Source organism: Balaenoptera borealis, assembly GCF_965194805.1.
Source record: "Balaenoptera borealis genome assembly, chromosome: 9".
Taxonomy (NCBI): domain Eukaryota; kingdom Metazoa; phylum Chordata; class Mammalia; order Artiodactyla; family Balaenopteridae; genus Balaenoptera; species Balaenoptera borealis.
Window position 1 is genome coordinate 18,896,670 of NC_138873.1, and position 23,941 is coordinate 18,920,610.

The following is a 23,941-nucleotide window of genomic DNA, read 5'->3' on the forward strand; positions in this document are numbered from 1 at the left end:
CTCAGGGGCCTGTAAGACAATGCAAATATATATAACATTCATGTCATTGGAGTCCAAAAAAAAGAGGGACAAAGAATGTAGGGCTGAAGTAGGTTTGAAGGAATAATGGCTGCAAACTTCCCAAATTTATCATAAAACATAATCTTACAGATTTATGGAGCTCAGAACACCCAAAACAGGATAATTCCAAAGAAATCTACATCCAGAAATCTACACATGTTAAATTCAAAATCCCAAAAAACAAGACAAAGAAAAAAGCCTGAAAGCAGCCAATGAGAAAAGACACATTACCTACAGGAGAACAGCCGATTGCTCCCCAGAAACCACAGAGGCCAGAAGAAAGTAGCACACGATGCTGAAAGAAATAAACTGTCAACCCTGAATTCTGAACCGAGTGAAAATATTCTTTAGGAATAAAAGTGAAACAAAAACATTTTTAGGTAAAGGAAAGATAAAATAATTTGTCACCAGGAGACTGGCTCAAAAAGAGTGGCAAAAGGAAATTCTTCAAAGGCAAAAAAAGAAAAAAAGAAAATGGAACATTAGGAATGAAGAAAGAGCAAAGGAAAGAGTAAGCACATTGCTAAATGATAGAGCATTAGCTTCCTCTTGAGCTTTTAAAATTATTTTTGACATTTAAAAGCAAAATTTTTCATGAGGGTCTCAATATATGTTCAAGAAACATTTAAGACAACGATAATAAAGAGGGAGGGGTGTAAAGGGGCCTAAAAGGTGGTAGTTATATTCCAGTTTAAGTGGTAAAATGTTGATATTAGTGGACTGTGATAAGCTATGCATGTATAATTTAATCCCTAGAGCCACCACTACAAACAAATGTATACAAAGAGATATACTCAAAAACACTAGGGATACTAATTCTAAAAGATATAATACATGCACTCCAATGTTCATAGCAGCATTATTTACCATAGCCAAGACAGGGAAGCAACCTAAATGTCCATCAACAGATGAATGGATAAAGAAGATGTGGTACATATATACAATGGAATATTAATCAGCCATAAAAAAATGAAATAATGCCATTTGCAGCAACATGGATAGACCTAGAGATTATCATACTAAATGAAGTCAGACAGAGAAAAACCAATATTATATGAGATCACTTATATGTGGAATCTAAAAAATAATACAAATGAATCTATTTACAAAACAGAAACATACAGACATAGAAAACCAATTTATGGTTAACAAAGAGGAACAGGAGGAGGGATATATTAGGAGGATGAGATTAACAGATACACACTACTGTATATAAAATAGATAAAAAACAATGATTTACTGTATAGCACAGGGAACTATATTCAACATCTTGAATACCTATAATGGAAAAGAATCTGAAAATATATATATATACATATATAACTGAATCACTTTGCTATACACCTGAAACTAATACAATATTGTAAATAACTATAGTTAAAAAAAATAAAACACCAGAGATAAACAAAATGGAATCCTACAGAATGTTCAGGAAATGAATAAGAGGACAGAAAAAGGAAATATATAAAATGTAACAGAAGTAACAGAGTAGACAAAATTGCCGACAAGACCCAATTGTATCAAATATAAATTACACACAAATTAAAATACAAGAGTAACTTGGATATACTTATCAAAGTTAAGAATTTGCATATATTTTGACAGAAAAATTACACACGTAGAAAGCTGAGAAAAGTCACACAAATAGGAAAAAATATATACACGAAGACGTTATTTTAGAGCATTGTTTGTATTGGTAAAACACTGGTCATAACCTAAATGTCTGTCAATATGAAATTAGCAAAATACGTATTGAGTCATCTCTTGGTATCTGTGGGGGACTGGTTCCAGAATCAGCCACATATACCAAAATATGGGGATACTCAGGTCCCATAGTTGACCCTCCTTATCTGAGGATTCAACCAAGGGCAGATCATAACCATAGTGCTGTATTTATTGAAAAAAATACACTTATAAGTCAACCTGGGCAGTTCAAACCTATGTTATTCAAAGGTCAACTATAGTTATTGTCATCTTTAAACAATGGAGTGCAAGGTAGATCAATAAATATTAGCATAAAAAATGTCCATGGTTAGGAAAAAAAATACAGAATGATGAGTACTGTATAATCTTACTGTTGGTATAGATTATATATAGTAGGTTTACATATATTTGTAAGAAAAAGTTTAGGATGATATACAGAAATCATTTACTATGATTGTCTGGGTAGGTAGAGTCATAGGGAACTTCCATTGGCTAATTTAAACATTTTAATAATGTTTGAATTTTTTTAATAAAAGCATATATAATGTTAATAATAATGAACGGAGAACAAAAACATTTCCATTTTGGGAAAATGTAATTGAATGATGGAAAAATAATTTGTCATGGCATATACCTTGAAAACACTGTTTAAAGAACAAAATGTCACTGGGTGGGAGAGAGTTTGTTTCAAAGGCTGACTGCAGGCTCTGCCCAGAGACTGTGGGGTGAGGGGTATGGGAAACAGGATAGGTGATGTTGATGCTGGTGTGTTCTGCACCCCACAGTTTGAGAAACTCTGAATTCTACGATAATATAGTGCTTAAAGAGTTAAGCACTTAATAAGTTAATTAACAAAGGTTAATCAGAAATAAAAGATAATATGTTTTTTATATGGATAGACAGATGGCAACAGGGGAAAAGTATTGGTCTCAAGGTGTGAGTTTCTCTGTTTATTCAGAGATAAATGAAAGCACTCCGAGAAAGGCTGCCAAGAGCACCACCTATCTGAAGTGGAGAGCAATAACTTAATTGCTTCTTTCAAGGAGCCCAAGGAATGCTGACACTGAAAAGCACCTGAGGAGACCACATGTGGCCCAGTAGCAGTGTTATCACTGCCAGGTGAAAGAAGAGAGAAAACTTCTCTGTTTTATAATACTGTTTTTATGCTACCCAATAAATTTTTGATTGATGTCAAAGAAACTTGAGGCTATTTACTTACAATCCTTACTGGAAAAAATGGAAAAACTTTTACAGAAGAAACAATATGCTGGTGTAAAAATCTGAACTTTAAATGTCATGCCTAGAGGCTCTCATTGGTTGGTTTACTTTGAAGAAATGACTAAGGTGATTGCTTCAAGAGACAACAGGAAAGGGGGAGGAGAATATATGTAATAAGGCAGAGAAGGAAAAATCAATGTCCAATAAGAAACAAATGAGAAAGTATCAATAAATGGAAAAAACAAACAGTGAGGTGTATGCCTTAAGGTGTACAAGATGGGACAGTGGAAGGAAAATAGATGTAGGGTAGAGGATGTATCTCCAGTACATTATCCTGAATCAAGCAGTAGAGGGTAACAAAGAATATTCTTACGAACACCTTTCTTAACTATTTGCAGTGAAAACCAAAGGATATACATGTACATAGTGAATTAGAATTGGAAGAGGAAAAAAATCAAAAATTAAATTGTGTATGTCTGGAAAGGGACAAGAAAAGAAAATAGCAATATACTTTATCTTGTCAGAAATAATTTACTCTAATACTTTATTACACCTCATCTGCAAAGAGGTGTTGACTCAGCCCCACCATCTGGGAATTAGGGAGAGAGAGGTAGAAATGTCCAGCCCAGAGAGAACAGCCAGAAAACCAGGTAGCCATCTCTATCACATGAACACAGCCTCTGAAACAGCAAAGTTCTTGTTTTGCTCCCTTTAAAAATTGCACCTGTCTATCTATTTATTATCATTGCTATCAGTATTCTTCTATATCCTTCTAGGACTACAGTCCCAATTTTAAAAAATGGACCAAAGGAGAGGAGGGCTAGCAGGAGAGTGTTGTAATTTGGCTTGTGTATTTATTTTACAAAAAGAACTGTGGGGCTTCCCTGGTGGCGCAGTGGTTGAGAATCTGCCTGCTAATGCAAGTGACACGGGTTCGAGCCCTGGTCTGGGAAGATCCCACATGCCGCGGAGCAACTAGGCCCGTGAGCCACAACTGCTGAGCCTGCGCGTCTGGAGCCTGTGCCCCGCAACGGGAGGGGCCGCGATAGTGAGAGGCCCGCGCACCGCGATGAAGAGTGGCCCCCGCTCGCCGCAACTAGAGAAAGCCCTCGCCCGAAACGAAGACCCAACACAGCTAAAAATAAATAAATAGAGTAGCTATTAATTAAAAAAAAAAAAAAGAACTGTAGATTGGACCAACTTTGAAAATAAGAAATATATATTTGAACAAAAGACTTGGAAAAAGAAAACATCTAGAAGGTAATAGCTTCTTATATATATTTCCATATACTAATGAATACACTAAGTGAATGGGATGCTGGATGCTTCAAGCTCAGTGCTATAGAGAAAAATGAAGCAGAGACAGGGGAGAGAGTGTCAGGGTTTCAGATAGGGTGGAGAGTAAAGGCTCAGAATGAGTGTCTGAAACACTAAACCCAGGAGATACTCGGGCATTCTAAAACAAAAAGGTTATTATCCATGTATTCCATATGTAGCCAAATTATCATTCACATAACAATCATACATAAAGGAAAATAGACCTCAATATTAAGTTACCCCAAAGAAATCTCATGTATATTCTAAGTGAATAAAACTTTGGAATGCATACTCCATCTGAATGAAAGATGAATCAAAATAAAATACTCAAGAGAGAGGAAACTGTATTTAAAATAAAAACAATGATGAGGGCTAACCCTTTTATATATAGAATAAGGGATAAATAATTATAAATATGTGTTCAAAGATAAATACTAGAAAAAATGTTTACTCAAAAAACATATATACCAAGAAAACATTGAAATAAGAGTATTAGGTGGATTTTATTCTAAAAAAACAAAACAAACTATAAATTCATAATAATTAAAGCAATATGGTATCTGAATAGGATAAGGAAGCTAGTGAAAGAAAATAGAATCCAAAACCAAACACAGTCAAATTGGAAATTAGTGTATGATAAAAGTGGTTTTTAAAATCAGTGGTAAAAGGTAGAAGATTCAGTATGTAATGCTGGGGCAACTGGCTGAGGTTTTGGAATAAAAAATAAACCAGTTCTTCATTTCTCACAGTAGATAAAACAAAAGATCCAGACATTAGAAAGATCCAGACAGCTGATAGCCTTCGTAAACTGCCTCATCTTCTACTAGCTTCATTATCGGCATGTAAGAAAACTATATTTCAATATGAAAGACACACAAATTTTTAATGCATGTGAACACAAACTTACCATCCAGTAAAGTTTCACAACATACTTTCCATAGCTATTGAACAAGGGAATGTGACCCTTCACAGCCTTGCACAGAGAGTAAATGTGTTCCCAGGGCTTCCAGACCAGAAGAGGAGGTTCCCCTGCAGTCCCTTTAGAATAATTGCTCAAAGCACCCCCGTTGACTATCTTCCACATGGCGTAGATTTCGCTGATAATCCATCTCATCAGCTAGAGATAAAAACCAGTAGTGTTCATTAGTTATTTTTCAGTTGTTGGCACTGTAATTTGAAAGGGGGTGGGGAGAACAGTTGAAAATCTACTTCCAGTGGTAATGTCAGATTCTACATGTAGTATATCCCACATTTTGATTTCTGACCTACAGAATGGTCATAGATCTTGCTTTTGTTTTCAAAAAATATAGTCACAATACAAGCTAAAAAGTCTTAGCTAAGAGCTGTCTTCCAGAGTAAACTGTCAGTGATGTGACATTGACCTCCATATTAGTTGTGTGCATGTGTGTGACAGAAAAGGAGGGAGGAGAGAGGGAGACTGAATGTTTCTGAGAGCAATGATGATTTTATTTTGGAATTAACATTATATAAAGGATTGAGCTACTCTTCTGTAAATGTTGAGAAGTTTGAGAAGGAAATGATCCCTTTAAGTCTATAAAACCAATTAGACAAGCAACGAGACGTGGGAAAGAATTAAAATTACACATACACTTAACTCTACTCTAAGTCTCATATTCATGTATTGATCTGCAGGTGCAGAAGTTCTCCAAGTAAAACTCCCAACTGCAGGGTTTTCAACAGGCAGCAAGGCACAGTGGAGAGTTGAACTTCAGAGTATGTTTTACTGCCTGGTTTGTAAGGAGATTAAACACTTGAGACTAATATCATAAGATTTATGTTTTCCTTGATTTGGTTATCTAGAAAATTTCTTAAAGTTTGGTTAAGTTGAAAAAGACAAATCAGATATCCTCCTGTATACCTGGAGAATTTACTACAGAATTATTTTATACTTCCTTTGTGGAATCTAAAATATGACATAAACGAACCTACCTGAGAAACAGAAAGACTCACAGACATTGAGAACAGACTTGTGGTTGCCAAGGAGGAGGGGGATTCGGGAAGGATGGAGTAGGAGTTTGGGCTTAGCAGATACAAACTATTATATACAGAATGGATAAACAGCAACATCCTACTGTATAGCACAGGGAACTATATTCAATATCCTGTGATAAACCATAATGGAAAAGAATATAAAAAAGAATATATATATATATATATATGTATAACTGAATCACTTTGCTGTACCGCAGAAATTAAGACAACATTGTAAATCAACTATATTTCAATACATAAATATTTTACACTTCTCTTGAAAAATGATATGCTAAAGTCTATGTAGGTTTAGAATTCATAAAAAAAGCATATTTTAGACTAAACTATAAAATATAAAACAATTCAGAGATAACTTTATACTAATCAGTACAACCTGGCTTCAGAAAAAATATTTTGATTTTAATATTGGTCAAGATATTAAAGATCAGAAAGACAAAATGTTTAAATGGATAATGACTCTGCCCCACTCCTCTGACTGGACCTTAGGAGAAAATAATCAAAAAGCCCCTGTTTCTGATGTAACTACCTTAGGGGAGTGGAACAGGTCTGCTTCTGATGTATAGAACCCCGGGTGGAGAGTGGGGAGGTGTGTTCCCACTTGCTATAGGACTGCTGCACTGAAAATCTGGTTTGTTTCAATGAGGTGTTGCATTTGAGCTGCACCCCCTGATTTCTCCACATTAGCAAGTCAAACAACACCAAACACCCTACTCTTGGACATGATGTAGGGCCAGACTGGCAACAACTTTATGTCAATTGCTAGGCACATGGATCTGGAGGAGAAAGGCCTAGATGGTGTGTACTGGGCTACCCTGGTCCATGGGTGGGAGAATAGGGGCATAAGCAGTGCTAATATTAACATCTCCCCCACCTGTTCTCTCTACTCAATTAAAGAGCCTTCTCTTCCTCTTTGAGTGTCTGGCTTATGAAATATTCAGTTATACCAGAACTTAAAGGTGAGCAAGACAGCACTGAAATTGACCGACTGGGAATTGTTTAAGGGCGGGTCCCAAAGGCATTCTGCAGGGAGGCTTTTCTTAGGTTGATACTCCCCTACTTACCTCACTGCAGAGTAAATGCTCATTTGCTGAAAACAAGTCAAACAGGATTTCATTTTTCACAACCACTGGAGCCTGAAATATATATATATATATATATATATATATATATATATATATATATATATATATATATATATAGGGGGAGGGAGAGAGAGAGAGAGAGAGAGAGATATTACTCTTTAGGAAAAATAAAGGAAATGTAGCTTAATGAAACAGTTTCATTTGCTGTAAACAGGCCAAACTCGATTTCATTTCTCACAACCAGAGGAATTAGAAGAAATAAAAAATAAGCATATTATTCTGTAAGATAACCCTGTTAGAGCTGTAGGTGACATTAATTTAATAATGTAATACCTATAAAATACAGTATTTTATGACATTGGCAGGTAAATATTTATTAAGGCTTTATCTTCCCTCCATCATAAAGGGCATAAAGTGGCTAGTGAAAATGAGGCAAAGATACCAAGGGTGACATAATCTATCTTCCAAGGGTATCTGAAACACCTGTAAGTCATTGATATGCTATTCTTAGATACAAATTTAGCCATAGTAATTTTAGAATGTTTGAGGATGATGTAGCACTTCTAGGAAAATTCTTGACTTTAAAATATATATATTTTAACATAGTAATCCACCAGTTCTTCGTTATATTTCCAGTTCTGTAGCTCAGAAATTACAAGACTCTTTTTGTTTCATTAATTTTATTGATGGATGTTTCTAGTCTGGCCTGGTTCTGTCCCCAGAGGACGTTCCACAATAAAATCTTAAAAATTCAAAAAAAAAAAAAATACAGTATTTTAACATATAATAAAATGTTGTAAGATATAACATATGCAGATAAATTTAGCATGCATAAACTCACAAACTGAGAGTTTAAAACCTGATTTGAAATTTAAATTAACCGCTCTAGCTAAACCTGAAGCTTAGTTAACATCTGGTAGCTAGAAAAATGTCTTCATCTTGGATAAAAAATATTAGCTGAGACAGCTTTTTAAAATCTTGCTCAACTTTAAATATTGTTATGTCTTTTAAAGTTAATTTGGTGGTCATTATTTAATTGGTATATATCTAAGTTTGCTTTTATATTTAGACCAAAATATGACTTGTAACAGTTTTTAAAATTAGTTACAATTAATATCAACCTTATATATTTAACATATCAAAATAAAATGAAAGTTGCTTTGATTAGCAAAATAGATTTTTATAGAAACTAATGCCATCAATTACTCTCAATCATCTGTATAACTAGCATCTTGAAAATTCAATAAAATATTTTTATATGTCTGAGAAAAATTTACCTAAAACTACCTTGAAGGCCTGAATTGACTCTTATGTTCATAGTTTAAAAATATAATTTATATAATTTATAAAATTACATATATATAACTTTATGTTTGCATATATATATATATATAATTCTGGTTTGTCTGATTGTGACGCAACACTTCTAAAATGCCTATACCTTTCAGTATGTACAAAATGCATTAAAATTGACTATAGATTAAATATGTATTAGATATCTAAGGTTTGACGGGTTAGACTTAATAGTCACCTGCTGACAAATGGAAAGGAGGAACTGACAGTTTCTAAAAAGACAACAAATATTAAGACAGAGGTCTCTGCAATGGTATTTTAGCATCTTTATCCCCTACACCTATACCTGGGGCAAGACAAAGTTTTAGACATCTTACATCTGTTTAATATAATCAACATTGAAGGACCTGGGCCACCAATATCTGGTTCTCAGAAATAAACAAATCTGATTATTCACTCTGCTATTAGGGCGTGTTAACCCCCTTGGTTGGAATGGTCCATGTTGACTCTGATATCTTAAATTTAGGCTTTTAAGTTTTTTAATAAGTTAGCTTCTCTTTGACTTAAATCATGTCCTTTGATTTCATATTTTGCTTAGTGTCCTGGGGTATGTTTCTAGTGCTCTTTAAATTGTGGGTTGCAATTATTTAGTGATTCATGAAATCATTTAATGGGTCAGGACTATATACATATATATATATACACACATATATATATCTATAAGATGTTTCAGGAATATATATATATATATATCTTTACATATATGGACTATAATAAATAGAGTAAATTTCATATAGAAAGGTCATTATTGTTTTGTAATATTTTTGTCTAAACTTTATGTATGTCCATATTTAATGACTCTCAATGTAAAATGTATTTATCACTGTGGTCTCATACATTAAAACTTGACAAGCACTATTCTAAAACTTTCCTGCTTAGCTAGACTTTCAGTTTGGGCTGTTCTGGTTCACACTTCAGCATGATGGATCAAGAGAAGGAGTCAGCGCAGAGGGAGAGGAGAGGTAAGGAGATGGATGGCAGCATTTCAATAAATACAGGTGGAAGTGTCATTAACAACAATGAATCAGTTTATTTTTAGTATAAGTGTATCTTCCAGAACTAAGGTATGCTAAAAGAGAAAAAGGTATAAAACTTTCCTACTTATTCAAACTTACAACACTCATTTCATGGAATTCATATCCTTCATTTGCATGGAATATAAACTCTGCACTTATACTGAGTAGAACCTGAGTGTTATTAATAATATATAAATATTAAGTGTATTATATTAACATCACAGAATTTGTATTCTTCATTTCGATGTTACCTAACATTATAAGTAATTTAAAGGTATGGTTTTTGTAAATTTGATTTATTTTCTTTAAAATGTCTTACAGATAGGCATTGAATAAATACTCTGATGGACAAAGATGTACCTTTTTATTTTCTCATTTTAATAAATATTTAGGATTTAGGATTTCTGACTTTCTTAACTAATAACAATAATTGAAAAGCATGACAGATAAATTGTATTTTCTACATTAGTAGCAGTGCTTCTAAAAGCTAAAACTCTTAGGAATAAAATCACTAGGCATAGAAACAGAGATGCAGTGAATTCCATGATTACAGAAGAATCAGCTTCATTATAACCTTTTGACTAGCATTAAATAACTAATTTAGTCTACTGGTTTTCTATGCATTAAATGAAAATGGGAGATTCAAGAAGGGAAAAAAGGCATTAGTGATAATTAAACCCTTGGAAATACCAAATATATTCAAACTAACATAGCTATTAATTAGGAAGATAGACCAGTAGGTCTAAAGTTTAATGTACATAAGTGCTATTTAAAATGAAGTTTTCTTGGGTGATGTCCATGTCAGTGTGATTCACATGGGGTTCAGAAATGAAAGTGGCACTTGAAAAATTATTCAAAAATTCCTGGAATAGAGAGATCCAAGTGCAGATCTCTTGGGCTGGAAAATAAATGCTTATTAACACTAGCGTAAACAGACCTTTACACCATGTAAGAAGCAGAAAGAAGAAAGTCTGTCAGAAATTAAGGAATAACTTTTTGCAACATTTTAGGTTAAAATTTGACATCATGAAGAGAAGAAGGAAACTTGAGGCCCTAAACAAAATTTCATTATTCTCTTGGAAACCAGTACAAACTATATCGATAAATATTTATTTCTAATTTAAAGGCCAAAAAGTAATTACTTTTTCTTACTAAATACCAAGAAAAAATTACCCTAAAAAGCTTTTAAAATGCAAATTTTCATAACTAGGATATTATATCTCATAGTTAATACATATTTTAATAGTAAAATATCTCTTACCTGATTAATTAAAAAATCCTGTGGACGTTTCCAGGAATAAATTTTCAATGATGGTGGTAATTCAATCTTTCCTTCAGGGTCTTCAAAAAAATGCTATATAAAAAACGTATTAAATATTTTCTCCATATAGTTTTATTAAAACAAAAACAACTCTATCCTAATAAAAATGAATACGTGCATTGATCTGATCAATAAATAAGCATTTTTAGAGTAATTTGTGTGTTTGTTCTCAGAGCTAGTTCTTACAGTACTTGGAGAATACTGAAGTTAACAATACTGTATTTAATTAATGAAACCTTGATTACTGAGTAGCATTTTGATTGCAGAGGAAGCAGTTCAAACAAGCATGAGTGGCTTGGGAATGTGAATTAGGTATGGTGGGGAAACAATTTTGGATGGGCCAGATATGGCCACATTTTCCAATGAAAATATATATTTTTTAAATCTGAGTAGAGAAGATTGAAAAGTATTTACTTACTTTTCAGTTAGAATCATAAAAAAGATGATATGTAAATGAAATTTGTACCTTTGATCTGACTTTCATTTATTAATTGTTTTAATTGAACTTGTTATTTTGAGATAATCATGATTCATAAGCCATTGCATGAAATAATACAGAGAGTTCCTACGTTCTCTACCCAATTTCTTCAGCCATACCATCTTGCAAAACTATAGAACACAACCAGGATATTGACACTGACACAGCCAAGATATACAGAACATTTCCATCAGCACAAGGATCCTCCTTATGCCCTTTTATAGCCACACCCATCTTCCAACTCCCCAGTCTGTGCTTAATCCCTACCACTTGGCAATCGCTAGTCTTGACGTTTATAATTTTGTCATTTCAGTAATGTTATATGAATGGAACCTACCATATAGTCTATAACCCTTTGGATTGGCTTTATTTCTCTCTCTGCCTAATTCCCTGGAGATTCAATCCATTCAAGTTGTTGCATGTATCAGTAGTTTGTTGATTATTGCTGAGTAATATTTCATGCTATGGATATTTGTTCGTTTACCACCTGCCCATCGAAGGCCATCTGGGCTGTTTCCAGTTTGAAGCTATTACTAATAAAGCTGCTATGAACATTTGTGTATAGGTTACTGGTTTTTGTGTGAATGTGAATTTCCATTAATCTGGGATAAATGCTCAAGAATGCAATTAATTCTTTAATTTTTGAGCCCCAACTATGAGTCAATTAGTGAGTTCTGGAGAAAGAATGATATCCATATGCAAGCAGTCTAGCAAGTCAGAGAGACTTCAGGTAGCTGCTATGTAAAAATTCTCATAGCTCATAAAATGGTAGGGGACAGGGGATCTTTACAAGAAATAACATGACAATTTCTAGGATTACAAACAAAATGCTAAAGGAACATAAACTATCTGTATGGGAAAAAGAAATGTAATTAAATTTCACCTCAGTTAATAGGCACAGGGGAAAATATACTGTTTTGTGATTTTCATCGTAATTATATGTTTACCCTAATGCTGGTGTGGCTTGAGAAATAGGTTATATTTTAGGGCATTGTCTGAGCGTTAAACATAATAAATGTCTATGTGTATCTGGAGCATGTGGTTTATTGTCAAATTTAAGATACTGGAATAATTCAAATGAAGATAAAGGCAACCCTAACATCCAGTCAAAATGATAGAAGAATGAGTCCTTAAAAGACAAACTGATGTCTTTTCAGGAGCTGTACTAGACTTCTGGGTTTCTCTCACATTGCTTTTTTCCCTGCAAATATTAATTTAGTAATTTTAAAGTCCCCTATCTGACAATTCCAAAAGAGTCTCCTTTGGATCTGTTTCTATTATCTGATTTTTCCTCTTGATTTTTAGTCACTTGGTTCCGTTTCTCTTCATGTCTGGTAAATTTTGATTGTATGATATATGCTGGATATAAAAATTTATACACGTTCTAAATGATGATGTCTTCATCCAGAGAGAAGGATTTTATTCCCTTCTGACAGGCAGAGCACAAGATGAACTAGACCTAGTCAACACTGGGTCTTAGGATTTGGCAGGACTGGTGTGATTTTGGTTTGTTCTTACTCAATGTGGAATTCTGTAGCCATGTTGGGGCACTAACTAAAAGTCTGGAGTGTTTATCAAGGTCCCTTCACTTGGTGTACATTGAATTCCATTCTCTACCTATCATCTTGAAATCTTTTCTCAATTATTAAGCTTCCAGGCTGCTGCTTTTTACTCATTTGCTCAGCAGCAAAACTTCACACTCACAGCTTAGGAGGTAGACAAATGTCTCAAAATAAAATTGTATGCAAAATTTACAGATCACTTCTCTGTAGTTACCTCTGAGATTTGGGTTCAAGTTCTGGCTGCTTTGGCAGTCCCAGACAATATCCTCCTTCCCTTCAGCCCAGAAGAACTGACATAAGCCCCAGGCCAATACTCTGTGCTTGCTTTCTAATTTCCATGCCTTGAATTAATAAATGTCTTTGAGGAAAAAAAATAGTGGGGCTCATCCCATTGTGATTCCCTTTTCTCCAGGATTTGAGCCCCTCATATTGTGAATGGTAATCCTTCCATGTCATTTTGCTTTAGGTATATTTCTTACATCCACCTTATAGTACTTTATCGTATACCTCTTAATTTGGTTCACCCATCATGTCCTTTTCTTGCTGAGTAAGTGAGACATAACGCTGGACTTACAGGGAAGGGTCGGGCATCTGAGGCTGATTTCCTGATCACTAGTCTCACATCTAAAGAAGTGGCCTTTGTAAAATTCCAAGGATAACTGCCATGGTTACATGCTTAAGGCAATTTATCCTGGTAAAATATGGATGCTGCAAATCATGGCTCAGAGCTAATGTGCCACCATATCACAGAAATGCAACCACAGTGCTTGGAGTGTCCATGACTCACTCCAGCGGGGAAACTATTGCTTCCTGAGCCATGAATGCTGAGGTTGTGGAACAGAACTGGGGCTGCGGGTGGAAAGCAAGGTTCTATCTCAGATGGCACCACTCTGCACTGTCGTAATAACTAGGACGTGAGCTGTGCTCTCCTACCTTGTGAAAGCTGCGGTGGCAGAATGGGGTGTTAGTTAAGGTTCTGAAGTGTCACCCCCCATTGGAATAGCCCCTGTTCACAGCAGGATTAGGGCTAGTGCTTCCCAAATCATGCAGTTTTATACAGCAGCCAGCAATAGTCCTATATGTTGACCCCAAATGAAATGGACATCAACTGTCCATTTGACCAGCACATTTATTACTGCTCCAGTCTCAATGGTTTTTCTCCAATAAATGTTCTTCCAACAGACTTGCCCTTGTTTCTTGAACATTAAGTTCAAGAATTTGGCACCTGACCTTCCAGAGATCTGTAAGAACTGTTCATAGTCATCTAATAAAGATATGTTTGCATTCTAAGGTCCTTAAAATGTTGTTTTATATGCTATTTCTTATTTCAAAGTTTTCAGGTACTTCTGCTCTTCCCTTCCCCGTTGATCCTTCGCAATTTGGAGTGACTCATCTCTGGATCTTTTCCAGAGCTCAGCTGCTCAACTGAGGATATGCACAATCTATCTTGCTGATGAAAGTTCACAGACAATCCCCATAAGATCTGAATTTCTATAAAATATGTAGAATATGACCATTTTCATTTGAACCCAGAGAGTTCAAAAGTCCTTTGCATCTAAAAGTTCCATAATCACCTTAGGCATGGTACAAAGAATGCATTCCCTCACATATTGTTATTTGAAATTGTTCAAATACTAACAGTGTCAGCAATTAGTTATCATTATTGAGTATCTTTTGTAAACAAATTACTGATATGAATCATGCAGTTGGTGACTGCATTTTGTGAACAAAATGTAAATGCTAATAAGTACCATTTCAGAGTGCTTTATGCAAAAAAAGACACTAGAGTTCAACCTAGTCATTACGGCAATTTTGTTTGTGTTCTGAAAATTGTATTGTGTTTTCTTTTTTAATATCTTTATTGAAGTATAATTACTTTACAATGGTGTGTTAGTTTCTGCTGTATAACAGAGTGAATCAGCTATATGTATACATGTATCCCCATATCTCCTCCCTCTGCGTGTATTGTGTTTTAAAAGTACTTTTGTTGAATGAATTACTGCACCAAATAAATGGGTCATATTTAAAATGCAACCCAGACCGGTACCTTCTATAAAGAAGTTTTTAGAAAAAAAACATTTTTAAGTAAGCAAAAGAACCTAGAATAATATAACTGGAAAATGTAGGAACCCCATTCTCAGCTCCAATCTCAGGGACGCAACATGTTTAAAAGCTACAGGTAAACGAAGAGTAACCTGGATTTTTACCCAAATGTCTTGGGGGGCAGATATTAAGAAGGATTCAATTCTTATAGTAACATCTCTTAAAAATTTATCTTCCCTGTAATCTCCAAATAACAGCACACAGTTTCGTGGGGGGCTCTCATTTTCGAAACCACCATCTCTAAATGTCTGGTTCCCAATTCTGTTCAAAATCCACTTGCTAGCCTGTTCTAGCAATTTTCCCTTTCTTCCATTATGACTCTTTGGTCATTTCTCTCCTCCCATTTACTGAAACGTGATTCACCAAAGCTCAGGACTAAGGCTTGGAAAGACAAGGTAGGATGGGGAGGCAAGGTGGACAAAGACAAAATTTCTCTTTTGAATGGAGACTGTGGAGAGGAGTGAGCATGTGCACACGTTAACAAATCTTATTCCATTAAACAAGCAACAACCAAAATGAAATCTAGTCATATTCAAGTCTACTTACAAGTATAGGGCTTTTCCCTGTTTTGTCCTTTTCTTTTGCACCTTTGCCTGCATCCCACTTTTCAGCATTTATGTCTGCCTCGCTCCATTCTGGCCAGATTGGAAATTTCCCCTTCTTCTGTTCACTGGGTTGCACATTACTGCCAAACGGGAACTGACTAGAGACAGAGGGGGGGAGGTGATTTTCATTCAAATCTCTGAGGTAAAATACTGGATTAATTTCATGATGTAAATTTAATTATCTGGTTAGCAATCATGTTAAACATATTTTTCAATACAGTGGATGGACAGCTTCCACATGTTAAGGTTCTAAGGACAGAAATACCCCAGAGTTTATTCTGTAAGCAAATTTTGAGCATTAGCCCCTACTTATTAAGGCAGGACATTCATCATAAACACGCAAGATGCCACGAAGGGGAATATTTATATACAAACCATACCCAACGAAAATCCTTTACATGTATAATAGTGATTGCTTTTTGAAGATCAGTGAAAATATAATTTGGATTTTCCCAAATATAAAAGTGCTATATGATCATCATTTTAAAAGAAAATTAAAAAATACAAATCAGATAAATAAGAAAGGCATACTCACCTCATTGTAGAAACCACATTGTTAAAAATTATCCATCCTCTCAGGTCACTGTACAAGGATATACATCTTTCCTCAAAAATGACATCATTCATCATATTCTCTTTTACAGATTGCTTTTTTCCACTTATCAGTCTATTGTTGATAGTTCCCATGCCAATAAGTGTTTAAATACTAATTGAATGATTGCATAATCTTCCATTGTATGATATATTGTCTTTCATTTAACTAAGTTTCTATAGTTGGAAATTTGAGGGTTTTGATTTAAAAAAATTTTCACAATTATAAACAAGACTGTGATGGCTATCCCTGTTGCCAAATCTTTGCATACGTGATTATTTCCTTAGGATAGATTTTAATAAGGAGACTTACTGAATCAAAATATATGCAGGTTTAAAGTTTGTGATATATTTTGAGTAATTTTCTGCAGAAAAGCTGGACTTATTTTATAGTCTCACTGTGAGTATATTGGTGCTTTCCTATCTCTAAACCTCTTTTGCTTTTTCTACATTTTTATGAATTGTAAAATCTAAAAAAGGCATCTTCTTAATTATTCAAGTTTTTAGCTACTTGTGAGGCTGGAAGCCTGCTCTAGACCCCGGGATAAGCAGTGAACAAACTAGACTAAAATCTCTACCCTTATTGAGTTCATAATCTAGCAGTGGAGACACAAAATAAACAGCATGAATTGAGTAAAATAAATAGTATATTATAAAGTGAAAAATGCTAAAGGGAAATATAAAAGAGGAAAGGGGACCTGAAGAGTTAAGTTGCACAATTTTTAATACAGTAGTTACGGGAAGTGTCTATAATAGGGTTATATTTAAGTAAATAGTGAAAGAAAATAAAGGATCAAGCTATGTGGATACCTGTGGGAAGAATGTTCCACAAACAAGGAATAGTATTCCAGATGCAAAGAGCATCCTAGCTTATTTGAAGAATAATAATGAGATCAGTGAGGCTGAAGAGGGGGTTAAAAAGAGATGATTTCAGAGAGGTAACAGGAGGGGCAAAGATAATAAAGGTGATCTAAACAAAGGGAAGCACATGGGTCTTTAGTCTGAGTGAGACAGGAAACCAAAGGAGGGTTTTGAGCAGGGGTATAACATGACATAACTGAAATTTTATAATCACTTTTGTTGCTATGTTCAGAAAAGACAAGAGCGACAACTTAGAAGGCATTGAAACAACAGGTGAGAGCTGGTGGTGGTTTGGACCAGGTTGGTAACAGTAGAGGAGGCAAGAAATAGTCCCTTGTGTATATTTTAAAGGCAGAACAAGTAGGTATTGAGTTGATATTGCCTAAAAGACAGAAGATTATGGGATGGGACAAAGCTGAGGTAGGCAATAAAGCAACATTTCACTTTTGAATGAGTTGTGTTTTAGATGTTTATCATACATTCATGGAGATGTTAAACAGGTAGTTATAGAATTCTGAAGTTTGGAAGAAAGAAATAGACTAAAAGTGAAAATTTGAGAGTCATTAGCATTTCAATGATATCTAAACTCTTAAGATTCGGTGAAATCACCAAGAAAATGATCATACATAAAGAAGAGGCAGTCCCAGGGGTGCTATTCAAAATGCCTAACAACTGGGAAGGAATGAGCATTGACTGGTCTAAATAGATGCTGTCCATGATCCTGGATCAGGGTCTTCAAAGCCACCAGCTCCGCCAGACATTTATCCTTTACTTTAAGTAGTAGGGTCGGGGATGTAAGGTCCTCAGGGTGGGTCAGGGACCCAGGGCAAGAATCAGAAAAGTCTGGGGATCAGGGTTATTGGTGAGGTTATTGTTAAGGCTACTCATGAATCAATATAGAAACATTTCAATATTCTATTAATCAGTACAGCTACATATCTGCCCTAGTACTCCATATTAAAAGAGAAGAAAAAACCCAAAAAACTGAGAAAAGCAGTCAGTGAGTGTGGTAGACAGAATAATGGTCCCCCAAATATGTCCATATGTCCATATCCTTATCCCCAGAACCGGTGGATATGTTTCCTTCCATGGTAAAAGAGAGTTTGTAGATATCTTTAAGTTAAGTACCTTGAGATGGGGAGATTATCCCAGATTATCTGGGTGGGTTCAGTGGAATCATAAGGGTCCTCAAAACTGGAAGAAGGAGACAGAAGACGTCTGAGGGAGATGTGACTCCTGAAGACTAGACAGAAAAATGCAAAACTTCTGATTTTGAAGACAGAGAAAGGAGACCACAAGCCAAGGAAGGTGGGCAGCTTCAAGAGGTTGGAAAAGGCAAAGAAATGGATTCTCTCCTTGAACCTCCAGAAAGGAATGCAGGCCTGCTGACACTTGTTAGCTCAGTGAGACCCATTTTGGACTTCTGACCTCCAGAATTGCAAAATAATACACTTGCACTCTTTTAAATAACTGAGTTTGTGGTGTTTTCTTACAGCAGCAATAAGAAACAGTGAGGTAGGAAAAACACAGTAGAGGGTGATGCCCTGGAAGCCAAGTAAAGCTGTTTTTTAAAAAATGAGAGAAAGAGCAACAGATCCAAATGCTCCTAACAGATCAAACAAGATGAATTATTAACAAATAAATATTGAACTTAGCAACAAGAAGGTTAAGGTCTCTGCAAATTTCATCTTCTAAGGTCAAGTTTGGGAGGGACTTTCCTGAACACCCTACCTAATATAGCAACCCTCACCTCTCTGCATCTTTTCATCTTTAATAGCAGTTGACAGTTCTCTCACTAATCATTTATGTGCTTATTGTATGTTTCCAAACATAGGGTTTGTAAGTTCTCCAGCGGCAGGAACACTGGGTTTTTCTTCACTCCCTCTATCTCCAGCAACTAGAACAGTGCCTGGACAACATGGGCAATCTATATATTTCTCTGTCATCTACCTATTTACATGAAATAGAAGAATATATGTCTTTATATTTCTATAATTTCTAATTAGAACTGTTTCAAATTTTTATATATAGGTAGAGATTGGCCAGATGCTCACCAGTCCTGTTTTCCATTTCCTATGTTTCCCATACTCCTTTGCAGGTTGGCTGGTATTTTGTGATGGTGTTTTGGAAAATAGCATGTGGGGAGATGTGTTATATCCCATCTTTATGCTCCTAAAACATTTCCTGAGATACTTCTTACTCTCTTCCTGCTTGATGTATGGCTCAGTCCTTATGAGAAGACTTTAGAAAATGGTAATACCACAAGATGAAAGGTGCCAAGAATCCTTATGTAGCACATGCAAAGGCACCACTAAACTCCTGATCATACTCTGGTATGAATGAGAAGTATCTTTTGTTGTGTAAGGTCACTGAGGTTTGGGGATTGTTTGATACTGAAGCTAGCATTGAGTACTTCCTATTTGCTACTTTGTTACTGTAGCTAGCATTGATTACTAACACTGACTAACATAAAGAGTGTAATTCTTTTCTTAGGGTTTGGATTTCCTCCTTTATATCTTTAATCATTATAAACATATACATGGTAAATTACATAAAGATCATTTTTCTATTATCAAATTTGTGACACCTGATTCTCTTCTTTGTTGTAACTTCTGCCTATCTTTTCTATGTTCTTGTGTTTTAGGACACGTTTATTATGAGCTTATCCTTATTAGGATAAGGGTTTTCTTTCCCTCCAATACCCTTCCTCCAAGACAATCCTGTGTTGAAAGAATGTTCTTTGCATGCAGTATTGAGTTTTCCTCTTTCACAGACCTCAAATGAATAAGCCATCCAGAAACTTACAGGTACTTTAAAATCAGATCTCAAACTAATGTAAGTCTCAGTCCAAGGGTTTCCATTTCTCAAGGGAAAAAAAATCTTTTTTTTTTTTTTTTTCAGCCAGACACCAGCCAGAGAAATGCTAGCTTTCTTATCAATCTCTCTGTGCTTGGGTGGATTTTTCTCATTCACCTTTTTACCGAAAATTAAACTCGTGGAAAGCCATGCCTTTATGTAAGGTGGGAGCAATCCCTTTACTCATTTGGGCTCAAGATCTTGCCTTATATGTGATAAAACAAAAGAGTCCACTTTCATAAACTGATAAGGCAATGCAGCAGCTTCAGCTCAGAGCCATGCCATTCTGACTTTCAGTTCCGTCCTTATTTCTGGATCCTGAACATTTTTATTTCTCTATGTAGGTGTTTCTAGGTATTATTGTTATTTTTAAAAATTGTGATCCACCATAATGCTGGAAAAGAAAGTCTGATAATATATACATTGTAAAGGGGTGGTCCTAAGTAGCATGTAAGAGAAGGAAGACTAGAACAGTTTTCAGGGAAAAAGCGCAATTTTTCATAGTATTAATTTTAAAAATCAAGGCATAAATTAGTGTATTATAGTACCTCTGTTTTATTGAGTGTTGGTACAACCTTACAGATAAAAAGAAATTAGTGATTTTGTATCCATCAAAACCATGATAAAATTACCTCATTCAGGAAGCTCAAAAATCTTAAAAGCTGTTTTGAAAAAGGAAGATTTAATTTCTTAAAAAATAAGGGCTCTGTTGAGACTCTGTTTTGCTTTCCTCTTCATTCTGTCAAGTGTAAGTATATTCTGGCTCCCTCCCTTAAGCTGTGAAGTCTTATTACTAATTGGCCTACTTTCCTTGCAACATGTCAAATTTGTTTCCATCTATATTGAAGATCACTTAAAAAGAATCTCATTAGAGGTATCTTATACCAGCTCAGTAGCTCCCTTATTGTGCTACACGCACAGTACAAGCAATGGTCAAATACAGTCCAATGTCAAATATACTGTAAACTTCAAATGATCATGTACAACTGTTGCTTTTGAAGCTCTCAGCACAGTATGCCTTTGAATTTCATTGCCAGAATGTACCTACTGTTCTAGCATAGTCAGGATGCTTTAAAATATTCAAATCACATTATTCCTGGTTTCATCAATTCTGAAAACAAGATAATCTTTAAACACAAAGGTAACCCAGGACTTTTGAAGATTTAGGAACTGGTAATATTGGGAAATAAATGCTGAAAATTTAGAAAATTCAAACATGCAAAGAAATCAAACCGGCCCCTGAAAAAATCAGGAATATACAGAGTTACTCTATTCGTATAGCAATATACCCAAGTACTAGTAAATGATTTAATTCATTAAAATTACAAGTTGTATAAAAGATTTCGGAGATAAGTATATTCTCTGCTATATGGCTAAATGCTCTCTTCCACACAGTAGGTCTAAATATGCTATTGAGATAAGTGAAGTGTCACTGACCCATTTAGGAGAGGTTAGCAACTTATAAACAAAACATATTCGTGGAAAGTTATTTCAAAAATTTTAATAAAATCAGTGAGGAATGTTTAAAATATAAAATATGTATATTCCAAATGCCAAATTATATTCCAGAGGAAACCGATGTTTAGAGGGAAGAAAAATGCCAGAAAGCCAGGCAAGGGGCTGATTTCCAGAGTAGAAATATAAAATATAAAGGTACTCCTGGGGAAAAGAGAGGAAGCATAAAAGAAGCAAATTTATAACAGCGGGGAAAGTCAAACAGAATAGTCTGACATGAAAATGATGTATAATGTAAGCAACAGATACACAGGTGTTAAAATAATTATACATATATATATACTTTTCATTACTAAAATGAATTGATCATGATTGGAAGCCACTGAAAAATGTAAGTGGGTGGTCACCAAAAGCAGGAGGTGAGGGGTGGGCAAAATGGGTGACAATGGTCAAAAGGTACAAACTTCCAGTTAAAAAATAAATGTCACGAAGATGTAAAATACAGCATAGTGACTGTAGTTAATAATACACTGTTGTATCTTTGAAAGTTGCTAAAATTCACATCACAAAGAAAAAAATGTGCAACTACATACGGTGACAGATGTTAACTAGACTTATTGTGGTGATCATTCAAAACATATACAAATATCAAATCATAATGTTATATACCTGAAACTAATATAATATGTCAATTATATCTCAGTTAAAAAAAGTCAATGGACTAAACCTGTAGTGGTGGATTGGGGTCTGGAATAGTGTAACCCACAAGCAGGTACTGGGAATTGGAATTGAGCAAGCTTAAAAGTCTATTTTGGAAAAGAAGCTGAATTCACCCTGCAAATGTCAGGAGACCAGAAATAGGCTTTGTGAATGAGCAAGTGTCTAGAGTATTCATGAACTCCTAGCATTGAACTAAGGCTGGAATAACTCCCCTTATAGCTTACGGTGTCAGAGGCAATATGCCACTTTCCTATGATTCCATGAGGAAATAGTCTGGGCAAATGGGAAAAAATGGGGATGGGGATGGCCCTCTACCACCATGGATGTGGTATCAGGGATAGCACTTCCTGCGTGGGAGAAAAGCCTCCAACCTCCCCATGTTAAGACTTGAGTGGAAGCAGGGGTGATATAAAAATGCACCCACCAATCAGAAAGGACTTTGCTCTTGTATTGGAACAGAGTGCTAGAGGCCTGAGCTGGTTTTTAACCATTTAGTAACTGAATTGTGGATAGGTCCTGGGGTTCTCAAAAAGGAGTCAGAGTTCAATGGGAGAGAAATATTCTTCAGGGAGTTTGGAAAAGCAGCTACTTGCCAACTGATAGGAAGTATTTCAATAATGTAACAACTATCCTGTCCTTTTCACTACAGCATCCCTACTGGATGTCAGAATGGGTAGGGAGGGAATCATCCTAAAAGCCATCCAAACCTCATGGCAGAAAACAGCATGCATGAGTTTAAAATATGAACTAAAATATGAACTAAAGAACTAACATTACAAAGCAAAAAAAGAAACTTAAAACTAAAAGGACAGTCAGTAAATATAGCAAAAGAAAGAAATCACACCCAAGGAAAGAAAAATAATGTAGCAAACTTAAAAGGTGTTTAAAATGAGTATATTTAGAATTACCAAAAAGATAAAGGAATAAAATTTCTTCTTTGCAATGAGAACAGGAAGATGTCAAACAAGAAAACAAAAAAATAAGACCAATATAAAAAAGAGACATTGGAAAATTTTAGTAATGGAAACTTCAAATGTTGAAAGAGTAGACTGAATAAAGTTGAAGAGGACTAATGATTTAGAAGGTAGAATTTTAAAAATCAAGTGTTCTCATAGATAAAGAGTTAGAAAATGTGAAATACCCAAGTAGATAGATTGAAAAACACTAATGTATGCCTAATAGAAGTCTCAGAAGGATGAAATGGTTAAAATGGTGGTGGGGGGGCGGTGTTTAGGAGAAATATTTGATGATACAACTGCTGAAAAATGTTCAGAATTGACGAGAGACATGTCTTCAGATTGGAAAAAGCACATCAACCAATAACAAAGCACAAATGGGAGGTCAGGGAGTAGAATTCTGCATCTAGATAGATCAACTGAAATTACAGACCAATGTTGAAGATTAAAATCTAAAGAACTGACAAGTTACCTAAAAATAAAAACCAATCAAATTGACAGCAAATAGTAGACACTATAAAGCAGTGAAGTGATGTCTTCAGAGCTGAGGTAAAATAACTGTCAATCTTGGAATTAAGACCCAATTAAACTCTTATTCAAAAGTGAGGTAGAAACATTTATTTTAAATTAAATAAAAACATTTTGAAAATGTGAGTTTACCATAACAGAC

The 23,941-nt window shown here is 35.0% G+C and overlaps 1 protein-coding gene across 2 annotated transcripts in view; it reads right to left on the bottom strand.

The window, feature by feature from the left end:
* ADGB (androglobin) overlaps positions 1–23,941 on the bottom strand; it is a 166,886-nt gene that overhangs the window by 117,650 nt on the left and 25,295 nt on the right. For both annotated transcript variants that reach the window (XM_082405431.1, XM_082405432.1), the window contains exons 2-5: positions 15,774–15,930; positions 11,025–11,117; positions 7,374–7,445; positions 5,207–5,416 (exon numbers count right to left, since the gene is read on the bottom strand). In XM_082405431.1, coding sequence (XP_082261557.1) covers positions 5,207–5,416; positions 7,374–7,445; positions 11,025–11,117; positions 15,774–15,930 — 532 coding nt within the window. The remainder of the gene's footprint in view (positions 1–5,206; positions 5,417–7,373; positions 7,446–11,024; positions 11,118–15,773; positions 15,931–23,941) is intronic.